Source organism: Leucopleurus acutus, assembly GCF_964270905.1.
Source record: "Leucopleurus acutus genome assembly, chromosome: 1".
Taxonomy (NCBI): Eukaryota; Metazoa; Chordata; class Mammalia; order Artiodactyla; family Delphinidae; genus Leucopleurus; species Leucopleurus acutus.
In genome coordinates this window covers 49,346,451-49,360,456 of record NC_139142.1, presented here as the reverse complement: position 1 = coordinate 49,360,456, position 14,006 = coordinate 49,346,451, and the positions used below count along the sequence as shown (strand labels likewise).

At 37.8% G+C, this 14,006-nt stretch overlaps 1 protein-coding gene across 1 annotated transcript in view; it reads left to right on the top strand.

Annotated features, from left to right (window-relative positions):
* ATL1 (atlastin GTPase 1) overlaps positions 1–14,006 on the top strand; it is a gene marked incomplete at both ends in the record, with an annotated part of 77,764 nt that overhangs the window by 51,135 nt on the left and 12,623 nt on the right. Inside the window, one exon of the mRNA XM_082832358.1 lies at positions 13,909–14,001. Within this exon, the coding sequence (XP_082688484.1) occupies positions 13,909–14,001 (93 nt within the window). The remainder of the gene's footprint in view (positions 1–13,908; positions 14,002–14,006) is intronic.

Here is a 14,006-nt window from a genome sequence, read left to right as displayed (position 1 = left end):
GGTGGGCCAAAGGTGCAGCATGAGGGGCAGAGAAAAGAACAGGCAGAGCACAGAGGATTTGGGGGGCAGTGAAAATACTCTATAAGATATTATAATGATGGATATATGTCATTATACATTTGTCCTAACCCATAGAATGTACAACACTAAGAGTGAACCCTAAGATAAACTATGGACTTTGAGCGATTATGATGTCAATGTAGGTTCATTCTTGCTTAAAAAAATACATACCATTCTAGCGAGTGATGTTGATAGTGGGAGAGGCTATGCATGTGTTGGGACAGGTGATATATATATGGCAAACCTTTGTACCTTCCTCTCAGTTTTACTAAAAGAAGGTCTTAAAAAAATCCCAAGCCATTCACAAATGATAAACTGAACTTAATAAAAAAAATTAGGCAATGGATGTATAGACAATTAACAGAAAGGAAACCTGAATGGCTAACACATTTTCTAAGGGATGTTAAGTCTTATTGATAATCAGTTAAAGATTAAAACAATGAGATACCACTTTATACTCATTAGATAGGCAAAAAGTAGAACATGGGGATAAATATGAAATGATAGCTAGGATTTGAGTAAATGGGAACACTCAAGCCCTGTTGGTTAAAGTGCGGATTGGAGCAACCATTCTGTGGAGCAGGGCAAATATATAAGGATACTCACTGTGGCACTGATAGCGTTGTAGTAGCAGGAAGTTGTAGGCAACTTAGGTGTCCATCACCAGAAGAACAGATACATAAAATAGGGTGAAAAGCATACTCTGAAATATTTTGCAACATCCAAACGCAATGAACCCAAAGTATAGAGTGGCATGAGTAAAGTGTTAAAATTAATACTAAATTAAGTAGGGAAAAAGTTTGAGTTCTATAGCATGATACTATGTGTGATTTTAAAACTTCTACATACACAAAATAATATATGTTAGAATAAGTGTGGTTGAGAGCAGACAGTTGAGGAATGGGAGTGGGAATCTGGGAAAAAATATGATAAAGTAAAACAAGAAAGGGACCTTTGCATGGAGAGATGTTGGTGTGCTGTGACTGAAGGAGTATGAATCTCTCCTCTCAGATCTGGCGAAGCAGGTGGGGAGAGGAGTTGATACAGAATGAAATAAGTCCCTGCATACAATCTTCTGTGTGGTTTACAATACCCGTTAGACTCTGTTGTCTTTTTTAGAAATCATTCATCATGTTGATAGTTGAAGTGTTGTATAGTGATTAGGCTATTTGCTTTGACTTTTCTCTTTTCTGAACTTGCTACCTCAGGACTCATTGACATAGATTGGGTAACTCCAGAGTAAATTCTGGAAAGGAGTTTTCAGTCTTACCAGCAGATGTCACTGCTTCTTATACTTTGCTAGATAAACTAAAACCAAAAGAGACAAACCAGTGCTCTGTTGATAGATAGATGGATAGATAGGCAGGCAAACAGGCCTTCGGTAAAACAAAACAAAACTAAACTAACTAACAAAAAACAACAAACTGAAAACAATAGAAAAAACTTGAAGAGATCACTACTTGTTGGTAAACTGTTGGCGTTACAAATGTCAATGAAAAGAAAAAGTTTTGACTGAATGAGTCAACGGTGACTCCTGAACAGGTTTGGACTTATAAATCTAAGTATCTGAAATTGAAATGAGAAACTCGTTAAGTAGAAAAAGTAGCTTCCAAAGCTACTTTAATAATATTTAAGGGACTTCCCTGGTGACACAGTGGTTAAGAATCCCCCTGCCAATGCAGGGGACACGGGTTCAATCCCTGGTCAGGGAGGATCCCACATGCCACGGAGTAACTAAGCCCGTGCGCCACAACTAGTGAGCCTGCACTCTAGAGCCCATGCGCCACAACAAGAGAAGCCACTGCAACGAGAAGCCCGCACACTGCAACAAAGAGTAGCCCCCGCTTGCCACAACTGAGAAAGCCCCATGCGCAGCAACAGAGACCCAACACAGCCAAAAATAAATAAATAAATTTATTTTAAAAAATAATATTTAAAATTAAAGCAACCAAATTCAAGACAAAAATACTACACATCATGAAATTAAAAGATAAAATGCAAATATACTTAAATCTTAGAACAACATTTAAGATATCAGCAAAATAATTCACATTTAAATTAGAAAAAACAGAAAAAATTCCAAAATAAAATAACTTTTAAATAAAAATTTAATTAATTTCAGCAGTTCTTTCAGCAGGTCACTTTCTACTCTCTTCTATCTGAGAAGATAGTTTTATTTATTTGGATAAAATTGTGGAGAAATTTTAAATACTGCCTGAGAAAATGAAGTAAGGGGCAATAATATTTTTAAAATAATAATTTTTACTAAAACTAAATTTAACAAATTTAAAATAGAAGAATTCTTAACTCTGAAACAGAGTGAAATTATAAATAATAAACAAGATATGTCTCAGGCAGCAAAAGTGAGGGCAATTAGCCAATGAAATGAATAGCTGAATTAACAGATTAATTGGATTCTTAAACCAAAAGCCAATTTATACCAAGCAAACAAAATATCTGTAATTGTATTTTAAAACTATATTTAAAAAAAGAGAACTAAAAGCTAAGTGAATTCAGTTTAAAAGTGATTTTGAAGTGTTAAGTTTAGCCAGTGGTGTGCTGGTTAATGTTTACAACTGGCTAGGGAAGCAGGGGAGGTGGGTCTGATTTGTAGCATTTGCTGATTTCTGTGGTGTAAATACTTTTACTGTGGCCAGTTTCAAGCTACCAACATGCTATATAGCTTGTTTACAAACCTGATTTGTAATATTCCTCAAACTGTAATGTCTTCCTTGCAAGCCTAGAAAAGCCAGCTGTAAACTACACTCCAGAAGTATAATCCAAAGTAAGACATAATATAGCATTCTCTGAGTGACATTACTTATTTTCTCACTTGCTTTGCTCACTATGAGCACTTGAATCTTAAGTATAATGATCCACTAGGAGCTACCTCATTAATATAACTATTCTTTAAAAATAACTAGGTTCTTTAGCTTCTCTACCTTAGGACATCAAGAGGTTTGGTTGAGAATGAATACATTTCCATTAATTTAAACATGTAATACCCATACATATTTGACAAGGACTTTAGGTAATAATTTCCAATTTGCTCTAAGGACCTGGTGAAAATATCTCATCAGGTGTGGTAGGAGATTTGTCTCTATTTGGGTCTATGAATTTTTCTTCCTTGGTCATAAGGCCCCACATAGCTCTACAGTGAGATGATTACATCCTTGTGTCGAAATCCTTATTACTTATTACAAAATCCTTATTAGGAGTTTTTCAGATTGTTAGACCTTATTTGAAGTGCACCTTAAATGAACTGTTTCATTTACAGACTGTCTTTCAACACCAAGCAAGACTGTCTTCCTCTAATGCTCTGTGCTAAATAGTCAGCCATTAGTTACTTCTTACGCTGGGAAAGGCTCATTTTCCATTGCGGGGCTCTACAGCTTTCTCTCTGTGTGCTTGTCATTCATGTTCTATCAACTCTGCTGGGCTGAGGTAGTGGAGAGGGTTTCCACTTGTTCTATAATGTGGTGATAACAGTAAGTTTGCTGTTGGGCCTGAGCTGAAAAGGATTCCCCAGTATGCTGGAAAGTGGACTCTAAGAAGCCTTTATGTCATTAAATGTGCCTTTTGGTTATAGCAGCCCAGGAGTTTACTCTTTAACCATTTCATGTCCTCTAATTATATAGGCTACATCCCCCAATTTACTGAGGTATATTCTCAAGCTTCACTTGAACCAATTTTTTAGGTGTCAGTACATTTCCCAGTGGTATTTCTGTATGGTGGGTATCTTTATAAGCCAGTCTACAAAAGCCTATTTAATCTCTAGTAAATTTAAATACTAGCCACAATATTCCTTGATCCTGGTCCTATTCCTCAATCCTGGTCCCTTTAAGCCAGAGCCTTGAATATATCCAATAATTCCTGCACCTCTCTGAGGCATGGAGCCCTGAGATAGGTTGGTAAGACTGCTGTCAGTATTTAGCTTGTGTGCTAACACAGAAGAGATGGCTTTTAATGAGATCTGCAGCCTTGGTGATAGACACAGAGCAAGATTTTATGAGCACGTAGATTGGAATTACCTGGTGAACTTATTAGTTAGATTTCTGAGCTGTATCCCAGTTCTTTTGAATCAAATCCTTGTGTTGGGACCAGGGAATCGTTACTCGCCAGGTCATTCTTTTTTTTTTTAATTTATTTTTATTTTTATTTTTGGCTGTGTTGTGTCTTTGTTGCTACACACGGGCATTCTCTAGTTGCGGCTAGCGGGGGCTACTCTTGGTTGCGGTGCGCGGGCTTCTCATTGCTGTAGCTTCTCTTGTTGAGGAGCACGGGCTCTTGGCACGTGGGCTTCAGTAGTTGTGGCACGTGGGCTCAATAGTTGTGGCTCACAGGCTCTAGAGCGCAGGCTCAGTAGTTGTGGCACACGGGCTTAGTTGCTCCACCGCATGTGGGATCTTCCTGGACCAGGGCTCGAACCCGTGGCCCCTGCATTGACAGGCAGATTATTAACCACTGCGCCACCAGGGAAGCCCCTCGCCAGGTCATTCTTAAGTACATGATATTTGGGGACTGAATTAGCAACTGGGCACACCCCAGCAGAGGATATCTATGATAAGGGAGGTTCTGGTAGCAGAGAGATAGGGTACCATTTATATGTACAGTTCTATGCACAGGTAGTTAGTAAATTAAGATTTGCCTGTAATAGAAAGAAGAATAAACCGTAAAAAAATTTTCTTGCACACAAAGTTGAATTCCCTTCTCTTAGAAGCCTATGCTCAAGAATGAAAGATTCTTGAGCATATGTTTTAGGACTAATTACATTTATTCTCTTCTCTTTCATCTTCTCAGTATTAAGTACTCCATCTCCTGGATTAATTCATCCCAGTTTTCTCCCATAGCATTTTTTTTTTTTTTTTTTTTGTGATATGCGGGCCTCTCACTGTTGTGGCCTCTCCCATTGCGGAGCACAGGCTCCAGACACGCAGGCTCAGCAGCCATGGCTCACGGGCCCAGCCGCTCCACGGCATGTGGGATCTTCCCAGACCGGGATACGAACTCGTGTCCCCTGCATTGGCAGGCAGACTCTCAACCACTGCACCACCAGGGAAGCCCTACCATAGCATTTTTATTAACCATTTTTATACACTTATTGGCCCACCAGTACCCTAAACCTTAGAAGTAGATTTGACTCTCCACATACACACACACACAGATGGTAACTATGTGAGGTGATGGAGGTGTTTGCTAACCTGATTGTGTTAATCATTTCACAGTATATAGGTATCTCGAATCATCACGTTGCAGACCTTAAATGTACACAGTGTATTATATGTCAATTATATCTCAAAAAAAGTGGGAAAAAAAGATCTGAATTCTCTTTGTGAGATAAGAGTGAAACTCAATTCTTCATGTTCTTTTCAGTGGATTTGTATTATTTGAGAGGAGATCAGTCCATGCCAGTTTTAAGGTTAAACTGAAGATTGCTAGAAAATAATAGTAGAGGAAGCATATAATAATGTACTATTATATTAGGATAAACCTGTTTCTCACAATTTCCCATTCAAATTAGGCCTACATATGGCAAATTAGGAATTATTTTACACTAGTTTACTTAATTATATTTAAGGACCCTTTATTCCCATGATTTAAGAGTGTTCCTCTACAGAATAAAATTCTTTGATAGTGATTTCAGTGACTTTGAAACAAAACATCCTTGATCAAATATCTATGATGACTGCAACTGCCAAGTCATACCAGAGGAATCCATGATTTCACTGAGAAAATGAGAAGCTGTTGTTTGGCTCCTTGGGCTGTAAATGAAAGGAAAAGACACATTGGTAGGGCTGAGGAAAGGGAAAAGCCTTCTCTCTGTCTGAGAAAGTTGCCTTATCCCACGTTCTGTTCGGAGAGCAATTTAGGTGATCTGAGAATTACATGAAATTAGAATAAAATATTCATCTGGTTACACAGAATTAGGTAAGCAGTGTAGACCAGGATTCTCCCAATGGCCACAGGTAGGTACATGAAATGTCTGGAAGGCCTACATAGTAATAATTTATTGAGCACTTTTTTTTTTTTTTTGCGATACGTGGACCTCTCACCGTTGTGGCCTCTCCCATTGCAGAGCACAGGCTCTGGACGCACAGGCTCAGCGGCCATGGCTCACGGGCCCAGCCGCTCCGCGGCATGGGGGATCTTCCCGGACCGGGGCATGAACCCGTGTCCCCTGCATTGGCAGGCAGACTCTCAACCACTGCACCACCAGGGAAGCCCTAAATATGTTTCTTACATGATTCAAATGAATGTTCATTATAGTTATATAAAATAAGTAATGTTGTTACTCCTTTTTATTCTTTTCTTTCTGTTTTTTAACTGATGAGGAAACACCAGGGCTTAAAGTAATTAAGAAACTTGTCCTTGGTCACATGTATCCTTAAGTTGCAGAGCTGGCCTTCAACCTAGGCCACAGGCTCAAAGCCCTTGCACTTCACCACCACCCCTTAATGTCTCTCTTCCTCCTCCTAATCCTAGGCACTTATTGAGCTATAGCTGTGGTCTTATATTTGAATGTGCACATCCCACCCCACTAACTAAATTATAAATATCTTAAGAACAGGAGCTTTGTAGTTTACTTTTTTTAGTCTAGAGCACCTACTTTTCATACAGCAGATGTCCAATTAATGTTTGCTAATTATGGTGTTATATGCATATTTAGGATTGTATATAGTTTTTATACAAGTAAACTCATTGGACTCAAAATTGAAATACGTGGATTCAGGATTTGGTGTGCTATTATGTATCCAGCCTAGTATTACCTCTTTACATTTTTAAGAAAGAGTAAGTCATAAATTGGTGTGAGAGTGTCCAAAATATTTATACTAGGTGCCATGGCCCTTCTTGAACTGCAGAAACACCATCATGAAATTATTTTTCAGTGGATAAAGTTAGTAGAGTTTCTGAATTGAAAGTATTAAATCAATGGATGGTAATACCAAAAAAAAAACAACAACCAACACATTTCATTAGTTAAGACGAACAGAAAAAAGTGAGGTGTTTTCAGTTAGCAATAGTGATTGTATGTTGTACCATCAGATTTAAAGGTGGTCCTAGTACAGTTTGTAGATGCTTCAAGTAATTAACAAGGCTGCAACTGCTCTGAGGCAAGGAGGATAAGCCTTGGCTACAGAAACAAGGAATAGACCATAAAAGGCAATGAGTCTTTGATGTTGACCGTGTTGCTGATTTAATACCTGCCATGACCTAATCTTTTTGTGTATATAAAAAAGAAAGATTTACGATAATTTGAAAGGGGTTAATCTGGACTCTTATAGAGTCTTCTCTACTTTTTCTGTCTATATCCTTAGAGACTTTTACTCAAAGAGATTCTTCAGTTTCTTTCTGAATCATACACACTGTAGGTATCTTTAGCTAATATGAAACTTTGTTTCTTCCAGTGGATTTTCTGCTTGCAATATCTGTCCTTATGGACAGGCTCCCTGAGTCTTAGAGAACAGAGGATATTTTGGTCGTTTTTATCTGGAGGGCCGCAAATTTTTTTATTTCTACCTTGTTAATTATCCAAGCCCCTCTGAAAAGCCACCCATAAATTGGAAATTTCTAAGTTGATAATTTCTCATTCAAGTTTTTTTCTGATTCCTGTATTTTATGTCTGCGCACATTTTAGAAAGAGAAGACAAGGTTCCCTTTACTTTGACTATTTAGGTACCTGGAGTATTGTTTGAAAATCTCCTGAAGTCTATTTTTAACGTTTCCTATTGATTCATTCTTATATTGTTCACAATTTTGAATCTATGTCCAATTCATCTTGAAGAGAAAGTCTTCTGAAACGGCCTTGTGTGGTGTTTTTTCTATTTTTCTTGCCCTTGAAAGGCTATTAAAAATTTTTAATTTAAAAAACTTTTTTGTAATGACCTGAGTTATTTAAATGTCCTTCTGGTCTTTCTTACCCTACTGCTTTTAACCATTTTTTCCCACCTGAGGGACTAACAATTAAGTGAACTAGTTGGAAAATAACTGATAGTTCAGGATAGTAAGTAACAAAATCCTGAATTCTGCAGCAAATTTCTGTCTTCCTGGGCTAAAAGAAATTCCTTAAAACTGAACTCTAGACCAGGGTTTAAATTCAGCTTCTTTACAACAGCCTTCTGGTCTAGCAATTTTAAGTCGTTTGGGGCAATGTGACTACTTTTTTTCCTGCAAAAATTCCTTAGGAAATGGTTTAGGAGGTCAGGGGAAGGAGCAGAAGGAATTGAAGGGGTGAAGTGATTGGTGAAGACAAAACTGAGTAGAGAGAGATACGGGAAGGTAATTTCAGAAAGTTAGAGAATCAGAGATTATTTGGGAGTCAGCAGTTTGTTTTGAGGCCTCAGTTTACTAATCAAAGAAGCTAACTAATGAGTGTTTGATATTTTCTCTTCATTTTTATACAGCACCTCTAAACTGTATTAATTATTTATTTTGACTTGTCCAAAGCTCAATACAATGTTATTCTAAATTTTTTAAAAGATCATTTATTATTGTAAGTGCAAATATTAGGCTTATAATGCAATGCAAATAGGAAGCAGAAATTCTTCCAGGAGGAGATTGCAACTTTGATATATACAAGCCTGTAACAAACAAGTTGGTCAAATTGTGTGTTTATGAAAAGCATCTGGTTCCTCAAGCAATGAGAGGTTAGAACAGTGCTGTACGATCAATAATCTGACAAACATTGATCCTGCATTATGGAGTAAACAAAGAGACTCGCAAATTGACAAGAGCGAGAGTATCCTCTTGAAAGCTTTGTTAGAGGACCCAAGGCAAAATTTGACTAATTATTTTTGCATAAATTTGTTGCTAGTTTAACTGACCTCCAGCCATTAGTCTTTGGGGCATCCTGATTAATCTGGGGACTTTTTAGGCCTTTGCCTCTATCTGTCCTTTATAGAGCACTTCCTTGTACATTCAGTGACAAAAGACAATTCAAGATAAAATCCATGAGACAAGGCTTTATACAAATTTTCAAACAAAAGAAGGTAAAGCAAGTAGCAAAACCATAAACAGATTAATGGCAAAAATATTTCCTAAATAGTATACCTCTAAACCAAAAGTTCTAATAACCTTATACAAAAATTAGGTATAATTATTTATAAAACGAGTATACTTCCAAAACTAAAGGTTAAACAGAAACTTAGAACTAATGACCCATATAAAGAGCCACTGAGTCTTTATAACAAAAATCCTAGGATAAGAAATTAGCAACAAGAGCTCAGTGAAACAAATCAGAACTCAGATCAGATCGTTGTTGAGATAAATTCACCTGCAAGTAAATTCGAAGGACAAATGAAATTTGGGAACAAAGGACAGGGAGAATGCACATGTCTGAGGGTCATAGGGAAAGCTGCCAAGTGAGTGCACTTAAAACTGTCTCAGTGGAACTTCTAGAATTGCCAGAGGATGAGACCGTCACTCAAAATCTGATACAAAAACCAAAGCTGAATTTATTGGCGAGTTAAGTAAAAGAGTTATGCTTGTGAGGCACAGTCTCATTGAGCATAACAAACTAACGATTATATGCAGGATTTAGGGGCTTGTTTGTTTTGGATTTTCATGGTTTAAAGAAACAAGAATGGGTTGACATCAGTTTTTGAATGATTTTTTGTCGTACACAGAAGCATGTTTCGTGTTGGTTATAGAGGTGAGAAACGGGTTGACACCAGCCTCAGTCAGTTTTCTGGAGCGAGTCTTCTGCTACTTGACTGAGTTTTAAAGTATGAAGCTGTCACTGGTTGGCTTTCAGTGGGCTGTTGATTGAAGTGAGTTGTTACTTAATTAGATGGGTTTAAAACAAGTTATAGTATTTACTTATTACCCGAAACTGAAATTAAAACTGAAATTGATTGATTAAACAGGTTACAACCAGTTTAGGTATTTACTGGCTACATGGCTCTACAAGAGTTTTTTCCTGGGAATTTGGGAGTATTTTCATGTATTTATAATGGATGTGTACATAAATTTAGCATTATAATTCAAATAACATTGTTTTATATAATTGGGGTTTTTTTTGCGGTACGCGGGCCTCTCACTGTTGTGGCCTCTCCCGTTGCGGAGCACAGGCTCGGGACGCGCAGGCTCAGCGGCCATGGCTCGCGGGCCCAGCCGCTCCGCGGCATGTGGGATCTTCCCGGACCGGGGCACGAACCCGTGTCCCCTGCATCGGCAGACGGACTCTCAACCACCGCGCCACCAGGGAAGCCCCCACATGGCTTTTATATACTGATATAATCAACACATGTATTGATATATTCCACATTTTGTAATATTAATAGCTATGTAATATATTAATATGCCATAATTTGTATAGCCATTCCCAATTAATTGTTAAGCATTTGGTTTTTTTTTTCCATTTTCATTACTACTAATAGTAGTGCTATAGCACTCCCTTTGAATAATTTCCTAAAGGCTATGGTCTCCAAAGGGAAATAAACAAAGGTTATGATGTTTTTCATGATTTAAAAAATATGATCATTTGTAGGATACGCATGGTGTAGGTCCATCATTTGCCCCAGTTGCCTAACTGGATTTAATTTATTTTAAAAAGTATGACTTAAGATATTCTTATCTGAGCAAACTAGGGTAATTTGTATCCTTGATTTTTTATCTCTACCTATATGTATGAACAAATCAAAATTCAGCGGTGTGGAAAAATGGATGGCTTTTGAAATAAGAACTGAGATTCATAGCATTCCATACAGGATAAATGTAAAGCATACAAATTATTTTGGGAGGGGATGGGGCCAGTGGTGGTTCTGTACCTGGCTCATACCACTTTGAGAGCTAACTAGTAAATATTCAGGAATTATATAAGCCAAGTATTAAACTGTTAGTAGCTTGGCATCAGCCATGGTAGGCAGGTTTGCACAACAGAAATTGTCAAATGCTACAAATCAAGGCATGTTGCTGCTGCTGGAGAGCCAGTTTACACCAGCACGTCACTGGATGGGACCATTAGGCAGGGAACTTGGAATTTGACACTATAGGGAGATAGAATATAGACTGCTTATTAAGAAAATAAGACTTCATCTTTGATCCTGTTCTACACATGGTCCTCATTATGTTGACTTGGGAAGATGCCCAGTGAAAAAGACCAAGAAATGAAACTAAACGCTCCCAAGAAAAATGTGAAAATTGCCAAATCCACATAGTTGGTTTCATTTATCCTGGTTCATGAGCCTCTATTTCGCAAAAGTTGCTTCTTAGCTAACCTCTGTTTTCAAAATGCATGTTTTAGGTAGAAGTGTTCTAAATACAAATTATCATATTTTGACAAAAGAATGGCCATCTATCTAAAGATAGTGAACTATTTAAAGATAGTGTATATAGGTGTTTTAAAAGTCTCCTCTCCACAAGAACCTTTCCTCTCCCCACAAGAATCCACAGAACACACACACACACACACACACACACACACACACACACACACACACACACACACGAGAGAGAGAGAGAGAGAGAGAGAGAGAGAGAGAGAGAGAGAGAGAGAGAGATGAGAGGGAGAGAGGGAGAGAGGGGTGGGGGGGTCAGGCTTCCACTGTAGTGAAACAAGAAATATCCATAATGCAAACTAAGAAGTGTCCCTGTTTAAGGTAAGAAAATGTGAGCCAAGGATTTTATATCCAGCAAAACTGACTTTCACTTATAAAGGGCACAAACTGTTATCAGCGTGTAAGAACACAAAGAATGTTGTTTCCATGAGCCCTTAATGAGAAATCTACTGAAGAATGAGCTTCAGTTAAGCAAAGATGACATAACTTCACCAAAGGAGAAATAATCATATACTGTGTGCCTCCTAATAAAAGAACACTCTGCTTCCTATAGTCTTGCCAAAAAAATAAAACCGGAGTCAGATCAAGCCTGTGCATCCAGCTGCCAATTTGCAGGAAATCCAGAGGACAAAAGAACATGTTGAACTGCCCCATGAATATGCAGTCAGCAAGGTCCAGATTGTGGGAATCTCTACATGTCAGATTCCCAGGTTCTTCAACAGATAAACTGTAAAGGGAAAAAAGGGATGAAAAAGGAACCTATAGCTTAAAAGAGATAATAAATTTTAATGGGGAAGACTAAAAGCTTCAATTAGAAACCCAAAGATGTAAACTCTTAGAATATTTAAAGATAGCTAATTTCATTAAATATTCTTACTTTTTCTCAACTTCCTACGTTTTTACAGAAACTAAAATTTGAAGTATAACTTAATCTAACTTATAAAAGAGTGCTTTAATGCCTCAGATTGTAAACTATATGTTTTATACTTAACTTTGAGGCAGCGCAGCAGGGATTTTGAATAAGTCCCCAGTTTAAATGCCAACTCTTCCACTCTGGCTGTGTGGCTTTGGGCATATTACTTAATGTCAGGTGAGGGTGGAGGTGATCTTTATATATCTCTTTTAAGGTGAATAATAAATTATAACCTCTCTTGGGGCTGTTGCAGGAGTGCATGAAATACCATGTATATAATTCTGGTATTGTGGTTGGCTTATAATAGGCACTCAATAAATGAAAGCTACTCTTACTTTGGTTTCAGTAGGTATGGGGTGGGACCCAAGAATTCTGTACTTTTAGAAGCCTCTTGAATGATTCTAATGATTACTCTAATTTGGGAAACAGTTCCTGATAAAATCCTTCTGGATGTGAACAAATATTCAGCTTCAAGAATGTTTATCAATGTATTTCTTAGAATAATAGAAAAACTGGAAGACATCTAGGAGAATGGCAAAATAAACTATGGCCTATCCGTGTACGAAAATATTATGTGGCCATTGAAATCAAAATCAAATAGCTAACATAGCATTAGGTGCCTGGCGCTGTTCAAAATGCCTTATATATATTATCTCATTTAGTATTCCTGTGAGACATGTTCCATTATTATTTCTATTTGACAGATGAAGAAACTAAAAATGTATATGATATTACAAATAACAAATTGTGAAGCTGAAATATTTCTAAACTATTAATAATAAAAACATTTTTATAATAAAAAGTTTTGCCCTTCTTAGAGGAAAGACTGAATTAGTTTTCCAACAGAAAATATTTCAAAACTATCATATGAAGAAGTGATCAAAGCATTTGCAGCTGAAAACTTGGGGAAAAAAAGTATTACAGAGGTATCTTACTCTAAATAAATATTAACTTTCAAGCCCATTTTTGTACCTTTTTCCTATTGAGCCCTCCCCCGACCCAGATTGTATAACCTTCAGGGCCCCACAAAACCTGGATTCTCACCCCTCTGCCTACCAGATATGCATAATGAGAGCCCCTGCAGAAGGGGGTAGAACAAATGTAATAGAGGAAAAATATTTAGACAGATGAAAGGAGAAAACTTTCCTCAAATAAAACTTGAATCTTCATAAAAAGCTTCCTGAAAACTGACAGACATGCCCCAAACTGGCTGAATGGCACCATGTAACTTTAATAATCAGTTTGGGAGCAGCTTTCTGTTCACATTCAGTGGAAACAGGGAGGATGATCTCAGAGCGGGGAGATTGCTCAGAAACAACTTTCTTAGGTTTTATGTTTGCTTATTAATTCCGTTATGTGGAGAAGAACACTATTCAAATGACAATAATATCTAATATATTTCAATAAAAAACAGAGGGAGGGGCGGCTTCCCTGGTGGCGCAGTGGTTGAGAGTCCGCCTGCCGATGCAGGGGACACGGGTTCGTGCCCCGGTCCGGGAGGATCCCACATGCCGCGGAGCCTGCGCGTCCGCAGCCTGTGCTCCGCAACGGGGGAGGCCACAACAGTGAGAGGCCCGCATACCGGGAAAAAAAAAAAAAAAAACAGAGGGAGGAAATTTAGAGTTCCTTTAACAATCTTTTCTTCTTACTGTTTCTTAGAGTCTGATATTTCTTGTTCGAGACTGGAGTTTCCCATACGAATTTTCGTATGGAGCTGACGGTGGCTCCAAATTCTTGGAAAAACGCCTCAAGGTTTG